At 40.5% G+C, this 21062-nt stretch overlaps 2 protein-coding genes across 6 annotated transcripts in view; one reads left to right on the plus strand and one right to left on the minus strand.

The window, feature by feature from the left end:
- LOC136447342 (integrin alpha-6-like) overlaps nucleotides 1-18313 on the plus strand; it is a 49181-nt gene extending 30868 nt beyond the window's left edge. For 2 of the 4 annotated variants that reach the window (XM_066446157.1, XM_066446159.1), the window contains 15 exons: nucleotides 359-400; nucleotides 1165-1322; nucleotides 1572-1807; nucleotides 2309-2462; nucleotides 6635-6712; nucleotides 7106-7185; nucleotides 7396-7479; nucleotides 7849-7951; nucleotides 8403-8585; nucleotides 8817-8876; nucleotides 9750-9887; nucleotides 10286-10405; nucleotides 13239-13475; nucleotides 13849-13959; nucleotides 15376-15593. In XM_066446157.1, coding sequence (XP_066302254.1) covers nucleotides 359-400; nucleotides 1165-1322; nucleotides 1572-1807; nucleotides 2309-2462; nucleotides 6635-6712; nucleotides 7106-7185; nucleotides 7396-7479; nucleotides 7849-7951; nucleotides 8403-8585; nucleotides 8817-8876; nucleotides 9750-9887; nucleotides 10286-10405; nucleotides 13239-13475; nucleotides 13849-13953 — 1778 coding nt within the window. In that variant the 3' untranslated portion in view covers nucleotides 13954-13959; nucleotides 15376-15593. Of the gene's footprint in view, nucleotides 1-358; nucleotides 401-1164; nucleotides 1323-1571; nucleotides 1808-2308; nucleotides 2463-6634; nucleotides 6713-7105; nucleotides 7186-7395; nucleotides 7480-7848; nucleotides 7952-8402; nucleotides 8586-8816; nucleotides 8877-9749; nucleotides 9888-10285; nucleotides 10406-13238; nucleotides 13476-13848; nucleotides 13960-15375 lie in introns of all 4 variants that reach the window. The other 2 variants (XM_066446158.1, XM_066446161.1) reach the window with 2 other exon arrangements.
- Nucleotides 18314-18823: 510 nt separating this feature from the next.
- Nucleotides 18824-21044, minus strand: LOC136447344 (glyoxal reductase-like). 2 transcript variants are annotated; one of them, XM_066446164.1, is made up of 4 exons: nucleotides 21006-21044; nucleotides 19998-20522; nucleotides 19584-19742; nucleotides 18824-19047 (listed from the first exon to the last, which is right to left on the minus strand). In XM_066446164.1, the coding sequence occupies exons 2-4, from the start codon at nucleotides 20514-20516 to the stop codon at nucleotides 18868-18870; spliced, it is 858 nt and encodes a 285-aa protein (XP_066302261.1). In that variant the 5' UTR covers nucleotides 20517-20522; nucleotides 21006-21044; the 3' UTR covers nucleotides 18824-18867. The 2 variants fall into 2 exon arrangements, with proteins under 2 accessions (XP_066302261.1, XP_066302260.1); XM_066446163.1 differs by lacking the exon at nucleotides 21006-21044 and adding an exon at nucleotides 20865-20999.
- Nucleotides 21045-21062: the final 18 nt, after the last annotated feature.

Genomic DNA, 21062 nt, shown 5'->3' on the forward strand with positions numbered 1-21062 from the left:
GTTCATAGGCTCAATGGCACCGGGCCAGGGCACATCATAGTGTGCTGGCTTGATCAGGCCATCGTTATTTTTCCATGCTTAGTTCTTGGTCCTCTAAATTACCAGTCTGAAAATAGATTGAATAGCATTTCTTGATTTAAACATGATCGGTAAAATGTTTCAAACTCTGTGTCAGTGAAAAGTTGGATCGGCCCAGTTGAAATGACCATGTACAGGTCCTATGAGGACAGTGAAGTTTCCAGACTTGTCGAACCCCCGTCTGAGCTCTGGTCCTTGCTGGAAGTCCCCCCGACTCCTAGCATGACCCAGACAACCTCCCATATCTTCCCTGTCCTGTTTATTCCTTGTGCTTGCAAAGCCGGGGAGACAGTGGTTGTACCGGAATACTTCGACCGCTTCAGTGAGTATTTCATCGATACGCAGGCGTGGCTGGCTGTCTCGTGCCCGAGGGTCTTTTTTTCCCATGCGTTTGTGGCTTCGTTCCCCTTTTCACTTCCTTCTAACATTTGAATCCAGACGCTGTGTACCTATTGGTTAGCTTTTACTGGTCAAAATGCTCTTGTAAACTTTGCTTTGCTTTAAGGCTTTGGCTGAAAATTGTCAATGATTGAAGGAAGAAACAAAATGTAACTAAAGGATAATTCAGGTAGAGGCTGCATTACTTTGTTTCAAAGAACTGGCTGCTTTGCACTGGAAAGGCCCAAATTAAAAAGCAAAGGCTTCGTCACTAGGAATGCAGTGTACTTGTTCATGCATAGTTTTTCAAAGATAATCATTAGCAAGGCAATATAAAGCAGATTCAAAAGTCTTAGTCAGGAAAATGAGCTTTGCCTTTCAATTGCTTAGGTGCACTTCTATACATTGATTCTAAACTCCCCACAAACCATATTTCCATATTTGTTGCCTCCATTGTCACTGGCCCAGACTCAATCATTTGTGCAAATAAGATGTAATCTGTACGTCAATGAAGGTTAGACATCCAGGTAATAAGATATGCCAAATAGCAATTACTCAAGCAACTGGATATGATTTTGGAAACGGTCAGATGTTTCAAGTAGCATTTACTACTTCTCGTCAGTGACACTGAGCAAGACTTTTCGATCAGCCTGTTTTTAACGTGTTATCTATCTCAGACTACAACGTGTTATTTTCACCTCCTTGTAGCGGTGGATTACAAGCTGGAGGCAGAGAAGACTCGTCTCGATGCCAACCTGAACTCCCGTGTCTTCTTCGACAAACGCCTGGACCAAAGCAGCTTCTCAGACCGGGTGCGGCTGCGAAACGGGCGCATGGTGGAAAAGAAGGTCAAGGTGTATGTCAAGGTCAGTCTTTTTTTTATTTCCAAACGTTCATTCACAAATAACACAACTGTACAAAAGGTATCATCCAGCAAATCAAATCAAGACTTTCGGGACATTTCAACTGTTACTGCAGCTATTGGTACAGACTCAAAATCTACATATAACGTCAGATTAATTTCGGTATATCTTAAAATATTTGCGGTTGTTTTTATGTTTGTGGTTTTCATACCTGTATTGTGGTTGTAACTTCGACATAATTTCGCATTGCAGCGTGACGTACGAGACTACCTGCGGCCCATCCCAATGGAACTGAACTACGACCTCCCCCAGAACTCGCCGTCCACGCCCAATCCGGGCAGCCCTGTGACGAACCTGATCAACTTCCCGATCCTGAACATGGCGGTGGGAAACAAGCGCGACCTGGAGGTCCACTTCCAGAAGGACTGTGGGGACGACCAGAACTGTAACAGCAACATGCTCCTCAGCGCCAGGTTCTTGTTGTCTGGGTGAGTTCGGTCACACAAATGTCTTCTTAGCTGTCAGCACTAGTTCTGTAATGTAAAATCTTTCAAGAATTGTTCCATTAATCCATATCATATATTGAGAACACTAGCTCATGCAGTTCTATGAGACATAATGCAGCAATCTTCCTAATGCAGTATCTGTTTCGACGCAAGTTTTTCTTTCCTCAAAATGTACATGTAAGAACTTGTAAAGCAAAGCTGTTCTCATGGTATGTAGGAAATTTGATATAGGTATGATTATTATGATACACTGTATATATATAGATATAGATAATAGAATCATGTATATTATTCATCATTGTCTTTTCTTGAAGAGAGGCGCCTAAAAAACATTGATTCAGAAGTACATGTAATACTCAGCCTAAATGTTCTATATACATGGCTTGTCTGTTACTAGTGTTAGTACAGTAGCATCCACTACTTTTCATATTACTCTGTGGTAGTTATATATGCATCTCCAATATGTCTTTCTGTCGTTCCCAGTTCCCCACCCACGTACAGCCTTGGCTCCCCAGACGAGCTGAGTATCGAAGTGACAGCAGAGAACTTTGACGAGCCAGCGTACGAGGCGGCGTTGTTGGTGGTGGTGCCCGAGAGCCTCAGTCTTGTCGGTGTGACCAGTGTGGAGGAGGAGGAGGTGAGATGTGGGCTGGGGCAAACTGGAGGGGGGGGGTGACAGTTTCCAAAAATGAACTTGAATGGTAGTCCTAGAATAGAGGTTGTGGTATGTGATAGAGGTAGCACCAATGATATAGGTAGCTTTGTAGTAGGCCCACAGTGAGCTTTGTGGACTTCCTTCCAAAAGGACAGTATTAGAAATACTGCTGGACCAAGTTATTGGTTGGAATTGTTTTAGATAAGGAGTGATTCACTACTTTGTACTTCTAGAGTACCCTTGAAAGTACAAAACGCACCTGTCATAAAATGTCATTTTTTAGTTCTTTTCTAATGACAACAACATGGTTGTTGATAGAGCTAGAGTCTGCAAGTAATGGCATGAAGAGTCAAAGAAAGCTGCTTTGCAAACTTGCAGCACGTCTCTATGGTCCTGACAAGCATCTTGAACTGGCTGCTTGAAGTTATGATAAATCAAGTGTAAGAAATCTTGCCAAGATATGCATTGACAGAGCACTCCTTTGAAGATGTGCAAATGGCACACATGGCCATGTTTATGCCTACTGTATACGCCAGGGTGCGAAATACTTTTTTGAGCCAGGTTGCCCGGTGGGCAACCTGGGGGAAAAGCTAGGTTGCGCATCAAAATTTCAGGTTGCCCCACCTACATTCACCATTTGCGGTGACATAAAAAATGACATCTTTCGGGAGCGATATACTGGGATTTTCGAAAAAATTGGGCATAGGTTCCCCGGCTGGCCCCTATCCGGGGGCCACGGTGCCTCAAGTTCAACAAGTTGAAAAATACACAATGGTATTTTTTTTACTTGGAACAAGGCAAGTAATGATTCACATAACCTTGAATGATAAGTAAATAGATAACTCTAAAACTTATCTATTCACTAACATCCTGGAAAGTAATAAATTTGAAAAAAAATATTCATGCAAACTTATATACTGTCAGAAGTAAACACCAAAACAGTATAGTATTTCAAATTAGTTTTGTATATTTTTTTACAACAACAACAACACAACAACAATACAACAACAATAAAGAAAAATTACTTAATTTTGCCCCTACAAATAAACTAGTAACTGTGTTGGAATCATTATCAAACTTTAATGAACCTGCAGTGTCAAACTCATCTACATGCCAGAGTAGTGTCCTTATTTGCATGAGAAAGTACCTCATTCACATGAGACAGTACCTCATTTGTATGAAAGAGTACCTCATTTGCATGTTTGGAAGACTTGATGGGTACTCTCAGGCAACAGTACCTCATTTACATGAGAGTACCTCATTTGCATGAAAAGTAGCTCATTTGCATGTTCAGGAGACTTGAAGAGTACACCGCATGGTGACCATGTTGATTTTGCGGACACTGCCGACGGCAGTTTATTCGCCTTTTTCCAGCGCTAATTTCACGATCTATGAACAGGTTTGGATGGTTTAGAACAAAAAGGTGTTGATTTCTGTGTTTCAATTGAAAATTTACCGAATTTTATGAAAGTGACACTGTTTTTGTGAGCTTACTCGGCTCAAATTGGGTTCTCAGGCTTCATAATCTTGGGTTGCGCACTGCGCTAGCTGCGTGTGGAAATTAGTTGTGCCAAGCAAAATGTGCTTGCGCGGCGCAAGTGCGCAACCGGGTATTTCGCACCCTGATACGCTTAGTCCATTTTGCGATAACAGCTGTGCCTTCACCAACTTGCAGGTTTGAACTGTTGCTAATGTGTGCCCCCTGCCATCACTGCAGTCAAAAGTTGTTTTTTGCTGTTCAGACATATAATTGATATAGTTGCCTCTCAGGTCTTATATTGTTGTTCAACAGCCTCCTTTACTGAGGCAGGTTCTGGGACCAACTGTTCATTATTTACTTAAACATGCTTGCTGCAACTTAACATTTCATATGTTCTTTGAAGTATATTAACTGCTGTAACAGTTATAGCTTATTGATTGCATGATTTCTTAAACATGATTTGGCGAATCTGGAATGCTAGATACTGACATAATTTTAGCTGTCACTTATTCCATCATTATTCAATCATTTAAAGCATATTTTAGAATGACATCATATGACATGTACTAAGTGAACTGTAAGCACCCTTTATAGTTTTAAAAATGAATGTATACACTGCAGCAGTTCTTAAGCCAGTCACTTTTCACTCTCTCTTCCTCTCACACTAACGAATTTCTCTTTCCTCTGCTCTTCCACTCGCTCTGCATGTTAATCATGGTTGCCATGGTGAGTACAGATCATGTCACTGGAGGACATCCCTAATCACATATGTGTTGAAGTATAGTCTAACTTGCACCTTCCTAAACCCCATGTTGTTCAAATTCTTCCCAAACCTTGACTGTAGATGTCTTGTGCTGAACTCCTGTCATTCATGTTTCTTGTGTGAAATGTGGTTTGCAAAAGAAATCCATACTAATTGTTAAGGTTTGACAGGAATAAGCCAATCACATAACAGGCATGTCCTGATCATGTGATGACAACATGTTGTGCACGTGATTGGCAGGTGTTGATCACATGATTGTCATGTGCTGATCATGTGAGCATCATGTGATCGACTGTGTGATAGTGTGTGCTCACCTGTACTGATCATCATCACTGTGATGTCAGTGGTTTTCCACTCTCCTTTAATGCATGATTTACGTCTATGATTTGTGTCCAACTTTCTTAAGCATCTCTTACCACTCATCTCTATTCTTCATTTTCATCTTGAGACTTCTCTCATAACTGTGAGTTTCTCAGTCTTCTGGGACATTTCTTTGGATATTTTAAGATATTTATATGGAAACTTTAAAAAGCATACAGCTGCCCTTTCTAAGAAAACTTTGTGACAGAAACGACAAAACTTGTCTTACGTGATGAACTCAATCTCTTAGGCTTATTTTAAATGACACCAAAGATAGTTTCATAGAATTCCCAATGATTGCTCCAAAGCCAAGTTTTTTACTTGTAGACTTCCATCTTTTACCTATCTGATGTATTGAAGGTCTTCCCTACTTTTATGACTCTCCTGTGTTTTATTTTGTCATTGTCTTTTGTTTTCCTATGTGTCTAGAACAAAACGCTAAAACACTACATTGTAGATTGGAGTATCTTAATGTTGTCCGTACTACTGAGCAAAGATTTAGAAAACTTTGTTAGTTAAATGAAGCTACCCCTTAAATCTGTTGCCTTTTTATTCTTTAACCTGAATGGATAGAACAAAAATTACTGTTTGTGTTAGAGGCAACATAGAGAGAGCTCTTGACGATTCCATTTAACAAATGGGTTGTCAGTATCTGACATTGTATTCTGCTGTACTTGCCTGTCATGTTGGTTTTGCCTGTGTTTAACACTGTACCATTCCATGCTTCTGACAGCCATGCTATTTGGAGCTGGATGAGGTGTTCTGTCTCATGTCTTCTTGCGCTATTTTCGTATTGTTCCTTCTCCATGAAACATACTCCATGCTTTTCCAACACCGTCTCAGTCTAGTCAAAGTACTGTAGAATCCTGAACATTTTGAGACTTCCTTTTCCGGTATCCAAACACATTCAAATAGATCTTTTTGTCATCCCCTTGAATTGATATCCAAGCTAATGTTCTGTTATGCGGCATTTGTGCTGTCAGTGAAAAAGGACATTTTTAATAATTAATTACAAAGTAATCCCTTGTACCTTGACTAGATTGTAAAAAAACGCATCTATCTCTTTCATAAGCATGTTGCTTTGTTTGTGCCATATACCATAGAAACACATCATTTACACTGTGTTTTCACACATAAACAGTGTCTCCACTTGCAATAGATGTGTGTGTGTAAGATTGCTGTGTTACAAGGACGCTCCCCTCTATACACTGTCTTGTAGTACTGTCTTTGGTGTGTTTTTGTTTAAGAAGCACAATACTATTTCACACACCTGACAGTACCTGTACTTGGGGAGAGTCCCTGCTTGGTGTGTTGTTTGCAACAGATGAAGGTTCCCTTTTTTTGCACTGTGCAAAGTTTGTGATGGTAGTTTCACTTCAATACAAGCTACATACATGTACATATTTAGTCAAAATGAGTGCACAAGTATTCAAACTAAAACTGTCTCTGTGAAGAATGTGCCAAAACTTGATTGCATTAGTTTGTTTGCCTGGGTAGATTTGTAACTAAGAGTTTCTATGTCTAACACGCTTTACTCTCTGTTATTTCTAGACCAAGACTTCTTGCTCACCGAGGGAAGGGAATGAGACTTACATCGACTGTGAGGTCGGCAACCCACTTCGCAAGTTGGTAAGTAAACATCCATGTGTTTGTCACTTTAGGTTGCCCAGACCTGAAAAGTTTAAAACCACTGCAAGAACTTCTTGCATACATGTACATGTCTTCTGTACACCAAGGCTAAGGCTGGTGGTGGCTGCCCACAGCGATAGAGACAACAATATAAACATACTGTACATGTACTCAACAAGTGCAGCCTAAGTTAAGAAATTCTAACACTAAGGCTCTAGTAAGAGATTGGAAGTACATGTGCGATTTGATGGAGGAATGTAGTACATGTATCGGGTAGTTGTGATTTGCTTCATAACCTTCTCACTGCTGCCTAACCCTGTGAGCAGTACAAGTTTGGTGCCAAAGGTCTACCTTGTCATGCTGGAGGTTAAGTCATGTCTTATCTTGATACAGCAAAAGTTCCTGCTTCGTTTTGAGACAAGAGGCATCAGGACAGACGAACCTGAGTTGGAGGTTTCCATGTTTTTGACAACGTAAGTAGAAACACATCTTGCATTTGAGTTTGTTGTCCAGATTATAGCTATACACAGAATTTTACACCAACTTGACAGTTAAGAAACTCAACTTACTGTTGTTATTGAACTACTAGTATCCATCCATGTTTATTTGTAACTATATATTTACAAGCAGATGCCTGTTGCTTTTGTAGCTTACCAATGATCAATGGGTTCTGTTCCACGTAGGACGAGTAACGAGACCAACACAGAAGACGACCAGGTCACCATCGTTGCCAAGGTGATCGTGGAGGTGGACCTGACTGTTTCTGGGTACGTTTTTCCTCTGATATTTCTCAAAATAGTTTTAGACATAGGAATGTCACATTAAGCTTTTGTATCAACCGGCTAAGGCTTTCACTGAATTAATCTTGACTACTTCAAAATTGTCACAAAAGATTCAGGAAGTAGGAAAGCGAAGAAGCTGAAATGGAAACTGTAGTTTTATTTGTATGTTGTATCTCTTTAGAAAAATTGTTGCTTCTAGATGTGAAATGAGGTGTAGTAACCTATACTTTAAGAAAGAGAAGTCAACATTCTGCATCATATATGTGATAATGACTGATTCAATGAACCACTTTGTCCCAGTCATGACTGTACTTAAGCAGGACTGTAACGTTCCATTCTTGTCCAATCCCACAGAAAATCCAAGCCAGAGCAAGTGTTCTTCGGAGGGGAGTCTAAGGGAGAGAGTGAGATGGAATACCTGGAAGACATCGGCACTCCACTCAGCCACACGTTTGTGGTAAGTATTTTATTTGTCCATTTCCTGGACAGGAATGTCCCTGTGGGTCAACTGGTAGCAGCTTCATAGTCGAGCTCCTGTTTCCAATAAATTGGTAACTGGGGGACCCTGGTTCAAGACCCAGGTTGGGGCTACATTGTCTTTTGAAAGGGACGTAAAATGGGGGTCTCATGTTCAAGAAGGTGCTAGGGGAAGGGCTAGCAACCTCTCCCTGAAAAATACACCTTGCTACTAAAACAGCAAGGAAACATGCTGCCCTGTGTGCCACTTGACACTACAAGGGTCTGAAGAAAACAGAGTTAACGAATATGCTTGACAGCGCTCTATGAAATGACAGTGCCACCAAATAAATAACTGAACTGATATGGTCAGTAGTTGCAAAACATAAATCTCTATATTCCAAGTGTTCTGCTCGTTTTGATATTGTAACAGGGGATGTGACTATTTCCAGGTGCGTAACATCGGAACTGGCGACGTACCGGGAGCCGTCGTGTCCATTGATTGGCCGTACGAGATCATGAACACGCCGCTGCATCCGAACGGAAAATGGCTGCTGTACCTGACGGACATCGCTGTCGTTGGCAACGCCCTCTGTCAGGCACCGCGTGGGATCATCAATCCGCTGGGTCTGGAGGTATGGTTTTTATGACATCTCATACAAAGTAAGAAATGTCTGTTTATTTGTAATTAGATGCCTGTGTGATGATCATAGTGTTGGTGTTTCCCGATATTCCAAAGAAAGCTAAGCTTCCCACCAACTCCATCTGCATGTATGTAGCAGCCCAATGTAGGTGCTCTTTCATGCAAAGCTGTCAAGTGTTCTCTTTGCATATTTATTTATTTGTTTGTGGGTTTTTGTTTACAGAGCCGGAGACCTATTAACTACAAGCCTGTTAGTTCCACAACGGCCAGAGATCGGTATCAGGTAAGATCAAGCGATACAGTAACAGTTTTACTGAACTAGACCTACATGTAGTTTATGGGTTGGGGAATACATAGCATCAAAATGGAACAGTTCTTTTCATTGCAGTTTTTACACTGTTGTGCAAATGTAGTATTCAATTTAGCAGTCACTTCCATGACTCAATAAAGTGATGCCATGCAAGTCTTGATCCTTTGTCAAGAATGTTTTCAATGTTCCTCTCAGTCATTGTATTACAGTATGTGTATCCTGTGACTTTTCCCTATCTGCCAATCATTGCCCCTCCTCTTCAATGTTTCATCTGCCAGTTTTTGTTGAAGCTACATTGGAAAAGTTATTTTGTGTGCTTTAAGGCGCTACTCTCTGTTTTCGTTTTTGTAAATTGTTTCTGTCTTGTATCATTGTACTGTTCCCTTCACTTTGTACATATTGAGTTTTCTCTTTATTTGTGTCACTGTTGTACTTTATTGCTTCTTTCAGTATATGTCATTCATATGTGTTTTTTTCTGTCCCTGTATATTTTTTCTGTGTTCTGTGTTTTTTATTGGGTATAACCTTCTTTACTGGTCTTATCTTCTTTATTATGGTTTAATCCCACTTGAAATAAACAACCCCTAATAGCCTCCTGTAGACCCTCTTGCTGGTACAAGTGTTCTAAACCCTGCGAGGAAAGAAGAAATAACAAGAAAAACTACAGTCACAACTGGAGGGACCTCTGTTAAAACTGGGGGAACTTCTGTAAAGACCTCCAAAACTTCCTCAACTGTCTCTAAAACAACCTACACGTCCTCCTCCAGCTCTGTAACCTACTCCTCCTCTTCCTCCTCTTCCTCTTCTTCTTCTGCATCTTCATCATCTGTTTCCTCGTCTAACAAGGTCCGTGTCACCGACCGAGCGCGCCGATCCCTCACCAATGACTACGGCCACGGAATGCAGACCTTCCTGCGGAGGGCACGCGACACGAACATCGGGGAACTGTTAGGCACCAAGAGCAGCAGGGAGTCCAAGGTTCTGGTAAGTCAGCTGTCTTCTATCTGTATTTTTCTCATATCTTGATGTAAACATGTACAAATGATGATGTAGAGGTGTGTTGAATATTGGAGACAAATTTAATGCATATTCAGTTCTTAACCTTCTCCCTACTGCATAACTCTGTAACCAATAGGAAATTGGGTGCCAAAAGGCTAGTGCTAAAAGTTAATGACAGACTAGCTGGACACCTTTATAGAAACTTTTCCATGGAGTAGCCAAAAATTGTTTGTAAGCATTATACCGTCACATCTGTTCATATTTCAATTAATACCACTTTCAACAGGTAGTATGTGAAAGTGTGTAAAACTTCATACTGTTTAAAGTTAAAAATTCTTGAAAGAGATATGAATTATATACATTTTTTTCCCTCGCCGCTGTAGGACTGTAAGCAGAGTACAGCACGCTGTGCGGTGATCAACTGTACCATCGGCCTCCTGAAAAAGAACAAGGATGTGGTCATCACCTTCCAGGCCAGGCTCTGGAACTCCACCTTCCTGCAGGTGGGCCGGCTTTGACCTTCAACTTTAACCTTTGACATAGAATACTCAATGCTTGACAATCAGATGTTGTTTTCGTGTTAACATAACAGTTCTGTTGATATAGTTAAACAAATACCATGTATGTTAGGATGTACTTCATACCCTTAATTGTAAAGACGATGCAAATACCTCTTCCTTCATTACCTCAATCATGAAAAGGTTCCGGTTCGGAATTGTTTTGACCAAGGACCTAAATAGTGCGTGAAGATAAGACGCAAATCCTAGGTTTTCTCGTTAGTTTTGGCTCCCGATTTTTCGGTTATCGCTATAGCAGTGCGTTATCTTTTGTATTTCCTGAAAAACTCGATCTTCGTAGCGTTTTACGGTTTCCGAGTTTTGGTCGTCCGCGGGTACTTCCTGGTATCAGTGCGCGATGACGGTAACGCGGCTTTGTCGCCTGATTACCCGAATCGTGCGTTCTATGTGCGTTTTGCATGGTTTCGCACCATCGGGGATTGCGGAAAACGTATCCTCACGATTTTTTTCATTTTTCCTAATTGCACAGACAGAATGATGACCTTTATTTCCATATCAGTCATTATCCTAGGAAAACTTTTATTTTCCTTCAAGCGGCCTTGGAAGAATGCCCTAAAAATAGCAGTTTTGGAGATGAAAATTGCTTTTAGTGACGGTTCTCACTAAAAATGACGTTTCCACAGAAAATATCAAATTCGTCTGTCGTTCGAAGATAAGTTACCACCATCCATCAGAAACATTGAATCGGCCGAAAAGGGATGTTTGGAAAAGCGCTATTGCCTTTAAGGGAACGAGTCAGGTCGGCCCCGAATTTAAAAAAAAAACTCCGAACCGAGACCTTAAAGAGGCATAAAATCTTAATTAATGACGTCATAGGTGCCGTAATATTATTGCATATTGACGTCTTTATCCAAGGCTTGAAGATTCTGAAAAAAAATTCCATAATTCTGCCTCTTTTCCGTTCCAAAGGCAGTACTATTCATATCTGGGCTTTGGTGCCTCCCTCCCTCATAATCCCCCCCCCCCCCCCCCCGACACAGCATGCAATGTCAAATTAAGGCTTCCCTCACGTGTACGCTGTTCATTCAGTCGCTTTGATTACGGCGGCGATTGATATAAGTTAGGCACTGGATTTGACTGTAGGCATAAATTTGGTACACTCTCTTCGTATTTTTACCTAAGGAGGGATAGTACGCAAAGTTTAGGTAAATTAAGCGCTATTTAAGAGGAAACTGGGAAATCGAATGTTAAGTTCCTTGCTCCTAGAGGCCTTAACTTTTTTTCGCTTTGTTGGTGCCAAATAGTAGTCTGATAGGTTCTCCACGCACCCATAAAGAGTTTATTACTCTACCCGCTTCCTTCTCCGTCAATTTCACCGATAATGGGTTCTGACTGGCAAAAGAATGGTGCATTTCACACATTTGGTGTGCCTTGCGCTTCTTAAGAGGACAGTCACGGCACAATTCTACAAATTCGACGTCGGACGACTTTGATTTGGAAAGCGCAAATCCTGTGCTACCACTTCATGTCAAAATCTGCGATTTTCATCGGTGCAATCAAGCGCGACGAACCAAAACGCAATCCCACTCAGTTGCGCTGTGATTCCCGTGACGTCACTTCGTGACGTCATCCTTATATTCGCTTTTAGAAGGTCTAGCGTTAAGTATGAGGCCCAGAAACGACGGAACTGCCATAGATATCGTCGGCCGCGGACCCGTGAAGATTTTCCCGCCGGTTTTGCATGTTTTCCGTAAAGCGCTGTGATAGCAGCTTACATTTTTCATTGCTCTTTCTGATTGTGACGTCAATGTTCTGTCAGGGTTTGAATATGCGGCAAATGTCGAGGGAGCGCTGTATTTTCTATATGGCTTTAAGCATGTCCTGCGGGAAAAGTGACCATCGCAGCCAAGTGAAATTTGGATATATGGTAGATGGAATCTTTCTGAAGTCTGGGGTGAAATTTTTATGACAGAATATGCAAATTAAGGTTCCGGTTCGGAATTGTTTTGACCAAGGACCTAAATAGTGCGTGAAGATAAGACGCAAATCCTAGGTTTTCTCGTTAGTTTTGGCTCCCGATTTTTCGGTTATCGCTATAGCAGTGCGTTATCTTTTGTATTTCCTGAAAAACTCGATCTTCGTAGCGTTTTACGGTTTCCGAGTTTTGGTCGTCCGCGGGTACTTCCTGGTATCAGTGCGCGATGACGGTAACGCGGCTTTGTCGCCTGATTACCCGAATCGTGCGTTCTATGTGCGTTTTGCATGGTTTCGCACCATCGGGGATTGCGGAAAACGTATCCTCACGATTTTTTTCATTTTTCCTAATTGCACAGACAGAATGATGACCTTTATTTCCATATCAGTCATTATCCTAGGAAAACTTTTATTTTCCTTCAAGCGGCCTTGGAAGAATGCCCTAAAAATAGCAGTTTTGGAGATGAAAATTGCTTTTAGTGACGGTTCTCACTAAAAATGACGTTTCCACAGAAAATATCAAATTCGTCTGTCGTTCGAAGATAAGTTACCACCATCCATCAGAAACATTGAATCGGCCGAAAAGGGATGTTTGGAAAAGCGCTATTGCCTTTAAGGGAACGAGTCAGGTCGGCCCCGAATTTAAAAAAAAAACTCCGAACCGAGACCAAAAGCGGCCTGCATGCCGATTTCAGCTTCTCATGAATGAACTAAGGTTCAAACAAGTAAACAATGTTTTCCTTCGAGTTATCTTTCTTGTTCAGTCCTCCTTTGGTTAGTATTCTTCTTGACTTGCGAAGCTCCCTATAGTGTATCTGACAGATATTGATATCTATTTCTACAGGAATACAGAGAAGTGAAGCAGGTGGACATTGTTTCCTATGCGTCCGTTCGGATGCTCCCGTCTCGCTTCAGCATTGTTGAAGCCAACCCAGAAAACGACAAGACGGCAGTGAGTACGAGAGCCTTCCCCGACTTCGACCTTCAGACGGAGGCCCCGGGTGTTCCGCTGTGGATCATCATCGTGGCTGTGGTTGGGGGTTTGCTGCTGTTGGTGCTCCTCATCCTGTGTCTATGGAAGGTACAAATATGTTTAACATTTTACCCGAAGATCCCCATGTGGATCCTCTGTCCTTTTATTCCAGCCCTTTATTTGGGAAAACAAGAAATTTTGTTTGTTTTCCGATATCGATGCTTTTATTTGGATATTTTGCACATGCGTGATATTTTCTTATTTCACTCATTTCTCTTGGTTATTTCAATGTCTAAGGTAAGGGCTATTCCATTTTAGATCAAAGGGGGCAGTCAAATTTACCTTTGAACCGTAACAGTCTCTTTCTTATATCCAATTGTTCAGGGCGCATTCAATTTGAAAGACCCCCATTATGCCATTAAATGGAATAGCCCACTCATATTTCTTCTATGATTATTAACGAGAACCTCTGCTTCCCCAGTGTGGTTTCTTCACCAGGAAAAGTAAGAAAGAGAAATATGAAGCGAGGTACTACCAAGCCAAGAAGGTTCCTAAGGCCTCAGAGAAGGAGTATCCTGCTCCATAGACACCGGTAATCTTAAGAGACGTGGTAGTACATGTAGTGTGGACTCATAGTTTTACTACATGTATATGGTTCCTGTACATTACAATGTAGCCAGTAATACATTCAAATTTGCAATGACAGTATACATAAATTACAAGCCTTACTTCTTAAATTACATCAAGATATTCACCTAGACTTTTATAATTAAAAGGCTGGATTGTTGTGAAGTTGTAAAAGTTTTTCCAAAGTGACATGGTTGAAACTTGTTTCACTTAAAGTAGGATATTCATTTGACAAAATGTTAAAGCTACCAAAGTGCTTCCAAACATTCTTAGAAAATGATAAAGTGCTACATTGATATGTGCAGAACTGACTAATGGTAACCACTGTGTTTGTCTGTCTGTAGGACTTGAGGATGATCACCATGTTTCTAACCCCCACATATACTAATCTGAGGAGACATGTGCTTTCTTCTGTGTCCCTGTGTAGTTAGGGGCCCATCCAGTATCACCAATATCTGATGCTAAACAAAATCTGTTCAACAGTTTAGTAACAAACATTGATTCAATTGAAAGGATGGATTCTTCACAGTCATTTTTATCAATGAATGTCAGATGTGGGAGATCCAGCAAACAACAGATTCTGTTTAGGGTGGATATTTAGAATATTGCATGGTCCCTTAGAACACACTGTTTGCTTGTAGGAGATGTTGGCTGAACTGATGTAGAGGCTTGTGAGTAGGAACTGTGCATGAGAGAGGACAGCTCACTACTAACTCATTCTGCATCCACCAGCTTTCACATTGATATCCATGCCAGGCATCCATGTTAATTAATGTGCCATGAAGTAAAAGGGAGGCTTAGTGAAAGTTTTACGTTTATTCCTTGCATAACTAAATTGAAATAAAGTTACTGGAGAAGATTTTAGCAATGTTCCCTCTTCTTGGAATACGTTAGGAAGAAAATTTTATCACTACAAATTTTCAAATGAAGAATTTTTTACTGTAATATCTCCTCATATTTCGTCGCTCTAGTTCTGTCTGGTTAACTAATTTCTTGGTATCATTTTCAATCTAAAAATCTAAAGCGTTTTTCAAGTATGTTGACAGCACAATCTTATTGATTTCTGCAGTTTCAGATATGTTTCAGTCGGTTAAAATGTTGACGTCATACCTTCACCATAGCCTCCCTTGACAGACACATATGTTTAACCTACATGTATAACTAACATAGTGCATGGCTTCTTCCAGAGTAGGGGATTCCACAAACAGTAGCCTGGTCATCGGTAGTGTTGCTGACTACAGCTCTGCATGACTACATGGTACAGCATGTTAACCATAACCCCTATTTTCCTCCATGCTACAACTGTTGAGGTGGAAAAGGACCACATGTGCATAGTGTTCACTCTGCAACTTACACTGTGTTTCCCTTGTTTTTGTTTCAGTGTGGATTCTTCAGGAGAACAAAGATCAAGGAACAGAGAGCAGTCAAGCGAAAGGCCCACTCAGCGTACTATGACCAGGTCCCACAGCAAATCAAAGCCTAGTGTCCCAGGATTTGACAGAAAATTCCTCATTTTTGTTTTCAGAATAAGCAAAATGGTGCATAGTGATTAGCTTTGTGTTGTAGTAAAAAATCATATTTGCCAAAGGGTCAAACTTAGGAAGAGAAAAATGTTCAATAGGTTTTGGGACGCATCATTTGATTAAATATTGACACACAAAAAAAGTACTGTTGCCCCCAACATTGAAAACCTGACAAAAATTAAAAACTCATAGAGTTTGACAAGGAAAAGCCTGCTGTTGCATTTCAAGACTTAATTACAAACATGAGGGAAAATTCAATGATTCGAATGCAACGGCAAAATACAGCAGCCTCTATGAAGAGCTGTTACCAAACAAGTATGCCATAACTGTAGACTGTGCACGATGTTACAAAATAATGATTCATAATCTCTATTTTGAAATACTTTTAAGAAATGCTAATGAGTTTTTGTGTTGTTTCAAAGTAGCAAAATTGTCCAAACTAAGCTAAAAGGTGCTTTTGCAGCTGATTTACATTTTTATAGTGAATATCAGTTGGCTAGTTAGTCTGAATTTATCCCAAAGATCTTCGTTAATTGGTTGTTACAATCATGATTAAGCACTAGAAATAGCCAAACATAGGACCTATTGCTACCGATAAATGGAATATGTACTTCTGCGTATGATTTTAATAGCAGCTTTCAAATGGATGGAATACTTTTCTTACAAGTAGGCTACTAGTACTTCACAATTACAACACCATAGGTGCCAAAGTTGATATATGTAAGTATATGAATTGTTCTATGTATTCACACAGTTGTTCGCATTCTTTGAAATTCTGAGTTGTAGTTTAGGGCACTGTTCTTTGAAAATAGCATATTTATGTATTTTGCCTAACTTTAATTTTTGTGTATCAAACCACATTGTTTATTATCATCTTGCTCGATTGTTGAATGTTTGCTGTATGTACATTTTAGTGTTTTATATTTGTAAAATAGAATATTGGGGTTTATACTTATGATGTGCAGTACTTGAATGTCAAGGTGCTCTCACAATATGGGAAAGATTTGCACCCAAGAAGGCATTGGTTGTCCCACTTACCTGTCAATCATTCTTGGCTGTGTACTTGGCCACGCCCTTTTGGCTTGGTAGGAAAAGGGTTAAATGGGCTGTACCATTGAGATAATGTAATAGGGGTAGCATTTTTTAAATTCAAACAAGAAATGTTGCACCCCTATCACTGCAGTGGTACATGTACTTCAGATTGGGTCAAACCAACTTACTATGCACCTGAGGGGGGATATCTGATTTTGTAACCGTCTTGCCAAATTTGATACTAAATATGTATGAATAAGGATGATATAGAGTAAAGGGGTACTTTATATTTGTGCTTTAGAAAGAAAACTAAAAGAGGTATGTATGCAATTGGTGGTAGACTGGCCAGTCGTTGCTTTGTGAAAGGTTATCTTTTTATCACGTCTTGGTATAAGATATTTAAAGTGTAATTGGTTTAATCTGGATCAGTAACCAGTTTAAACCGGTTTGAACCAGTCTGCCTCCATTGTGATGCCTGATGCTGATTGGACAACATGCTGCTAGCGGGATGAATAGCTCAGTCCAAATAAGGATGAACGTAGCAGACATTTTCTACCTTCCTGTAGCTCTTTGTCCATCATTTTTAAAACACAACTCCTGCAACTTTCCATGATATTTGAACTAGTGTCGCAAACTTTTGCAGCATTTTTGAATGGCTGAGCATATCTTTGATGGTGAAACCTTTCTTACTTAAACACAAATTTTTGTCATGGAAAGTTTCGGGTTTAGTGTACATAGAACATGTAGCTTGTGGCCCAGTAGGTCAAACGCATTAGCCTGGGTGCCATCCTCCGTAGTAAGCACTGGCTCAATCTGTGGTTAGCAAACAAAACGATTGAGCCAGTGGTTACTACAGAGGATGGTACCCAGGCTACAAACGCATTGCTCATGTATGCAAAATTGTATCAAAGAGGAAGAAGAATTGTAAATTAGTTGCACAGATTTCAGGTTTTCGAATCGTATGTTACATGTTTGATTGGACAGGCATGTTGTGTTACGTCATATATATTTTTATTGTTTATGTTAGAGATTGTTCTTGTAGAGTGAAACTGTGCATGAGTGTAATTTAAGCTGGACGCTTTTGAAGAGACGTCAACAAATGTGCCATTCCCTCTGTGTACCACCTTTTCTACTTAAAGACGGACGCTTTTTCCACAAGATTTTAGCCACATATACACACAATGTCATATATAGCTGATCTCTAGTAGAAGCCAGATAATAAGCACTGTACAATAGGCTGTCTAGAAAGTCAACATCTCTTCCTATCCTTTTTTGGGGTTGCTTTATTCCTGCTTCACTGGACCTTTGTATGTAGCAGACCCAGGTCCTCTAGAAAAGCTTAAAAGAAACAGCAAATATTTTACATGGTGCTTCCTTGCAACCCCTCTAATTTATGGGAAGAGTTGGGTTTTGTAGGCCTATCGGCAAAAAGTGTATGGAATCACATTTAATAAAACCAAAATTGCTTCTTTACAATTACCGATTCTGTACTGTAGCTTACACAAAGAGTGAATTTTTATTAGTAGCCAGCCGGAATGGAGCTGAACATCAATCAAAACTGCTGCTCTTGGTAAAAGAAGCTTTCAAATGTTACAAAGACAGAGAGAGGTGGGACACAGAGGGACAGTAACCCCCACAGTTCATCTGGGGAGAAGATGATGCTATTTTGATTAACTTTGTATGATACATTAACACTTTGTCCAGCTGACCTGTAGAATTTTGTACACCAGCCTTGGACAATAAAACAATTTTGTACAAACAGGAGTCAAGGTGTCCTTGTTTCATTCTTCTGTTGTGTGTCTGCATACATCTGAATAATGATTGAGATGTATGAAACTGTTGGACACTAGAAACGTGAGAAGATTTTCTTATAAGTATCTTATCCCCCAAAATAAATCGTTCAGATTGGTTTGGAAGTACATGTACCCTCTAAAGCCCTGTCAATCTGCAAAGAAAACTAAAGCAAGACAGGCAAGCTCAGATCCATGATAATGTTTTATTTGTATACTAGAACCCAACAAAACAAACAACAAAGTTGTATCTTGTTTGTTGTCAAAAGACATGTTTGAGACTGGTCTCAGTCTAGCACGCCATTTATGAAAAATGATCAAGTTTCCATCTACCCTGTATTAGGGTGCCAGCCTTTTAGCTTTATTCCTCTCTCTCTCAGTCGCTTCTGTAGCTACGGAAGCAACCGAGAGAGCAGAATAAAGCTAAGAAGTCTGGCACCCAGGCTAACATTCTATTTAGCAACAATGAAATGGCATTTAAAAAAAAAAGACATTTAGCGACAATGAAATACCACTCTAGACAAAGGCCTATGCCACATGTTGAGGGTCCCAACAGTAGTGCATGCCTGAGTCCAGACTGTCTAATCTCCCCATGTCTTCTTTCTCCAAGGTGAAGTCAAAGATGTGGATGTTGTCCTTAAGGTGCTGAGGGTTGGTGGACTTGGGAATGACACCGACTCCTCTCTGGACAGCCCATCTTAAGAGAATCTGGAAGGGCAAGACGGGCAATAATGCATACTTTTGTCACCAAGCAAAGCTCTCTGTCTTAGCATGTTTACTTATACTGCAATTGAACACATTTTTTGTAATCTCCAAGCAGATCTATGGGTGGCAATGACAGTATCCAGCTGGCAAAAGCAGTATTTTGCCAGGTGGATACTGTTATTGCCACCGATAGATCGGCTTGGACATTTTTAGCACTTATACAGCTAGAATCCGCATAGCCTGGAGCCTTGTAAGCTTCGGTCCGCTCCCAATAGTTGCTACTCTGACTGAGTAGCTACCATTGGGAGTGGACCAAAGCTAAGAAGGCTGGTCTCCAGGCTAGAATCTACATGTAGCTCCTCCAAGAACTCCAAGTTATGCAATCAAGTTACTCAGTCAAGCTTGCTCGGAATCTTCCCACCACAAGTTGACAGGAGTAACAGCCATGGTAATACATACATTGCTCATCATCTGGTATACCTAGATAAAAGTGTACCATATCTTGTATTAGAGAACTCACTAAGAGAGCACTACATTACCTGTCCTGGAGTTCTGCTGTATTTTGTGGCTGTTTCCAGGACAGCAGGATGAGACACCAGTTTGCCGGTGCCCAGAGAGGAGTAGGCCTGGAAGTGAATGCCATGTACTCTACAGAGGGATATCAGCTCTGTCTGCTGCAGTTCTGGATGGTGTTCGATCTGGAAACAAAAAATGCTTCTATTACTTGAGCATTAGAGGGACAATGGTACATGTTAGAAATAATCTTTTCTGACCATGTAAAAAATGATGTAGTAATCCTTCAACAATAAACATATTTTAGCTTCAATGGTTCACAGAAATCTACGAAAAAAGAGGACGGTTTCAACCCTTTTTAAAACCCTTTGACACTTCTAAAATCCTAGCTATAACTATGGTGGCTGTCCCTGATCAAAACCTATACCTGGATTCCATACCTGTAACACAGCCGGCTTCACCTGACACTGTTCTAGCAACTCCTTCATATGTCGGACGGTGTAGTTGGAAACTCCTATGGCTCTCAGCTTCCCATCTTGGTGCAGTTCCTCTAACGCCCTCCAGGTGTCCTTCCTGTACTGCCTGTTTCTCTCATCTTCCCTCAGCATTCCCTGCTTGCCTGGCCAGTGGACCAAGTACAAGTCCAGGTACTCGAGCCCAAGAGCTTCTAAGGATTTCAAAACTGCTGCCTTGGCTTCTTCATAACCCTGGTCTTTAGGAGCCAGTTTGCTTGTTATAAAAAGATTATTTCGCTCTATATCATACTTCGGACAGAACTGTTTCAGAGCGATGGCAATGTCCTTCTCATTTCTGTACACAGCGGCAGTATCGATTGAGCGGTACCCAAGTTTAAGTGCTGTTTCGACAGTTTGTACGACAAGTTCTTGCCCGCGTAACTTGAATGTGCCGAGACCTACAATAGGCATGTCACTGCCTGTGTTCAACTTGACTGTGTCCATTGTGTCCTGTATCAAAAAGAGACAATTATCAATATGTGTTCAGTTTTCAAATCATATCATAAGTGTTCGTCTTAACTGTGATCAGGAACTCTCCAATTTCAAAATAGGTGCTTTGAATTTTTTCATGATTTTCCTTACTCATTTTAATGATAAAGGTATCAGATACTTGATAATGATTTTTCCATACGTTGTTTACTTTTTACAATAATTAAAACATTAAATGACAGGCATGTTAATCATTATGCAGTTAGCAGTATTCTTAATATCAAAATTGCTAACTTAGTAACAATGTCACTGCTAACTAAACAAGTGTGGGGGAGGGGGGAAATTATGATGCGATCAGTTCACCTTTGTGCTAAACGCCTTTCACGTCCAGCTTTTTAACGTGACAGATGATGTAAGTTCAACAGCAGTTTTCATTTTACAAAGCCACCAGCAGAATTATCATAACATTACATATCTTCCTCATAAAATCAAAATACACGTTACCAGCTGATCACCCACGAGCTTGCAGTCATTTTTGGTCAAAGGTCATACAGCTATCTC

Source organism: Branchiostoma lanceolatum, chromosome 13 (genome assembly GCF_035083965.1).
Source record: "Branchiostoma lanceolatum isolate klBraLanc5 chromosome 13, klBraLanc5.hap2, whole genome shotgun sequence".
Taxonomy (NCBI): Eukaryota; Metazoa; Chordata; class Leptocardii; order Amphioxiformes; family Branchiostomatidae; genus Branchiostoma; species Branchiostoma lanceolatum.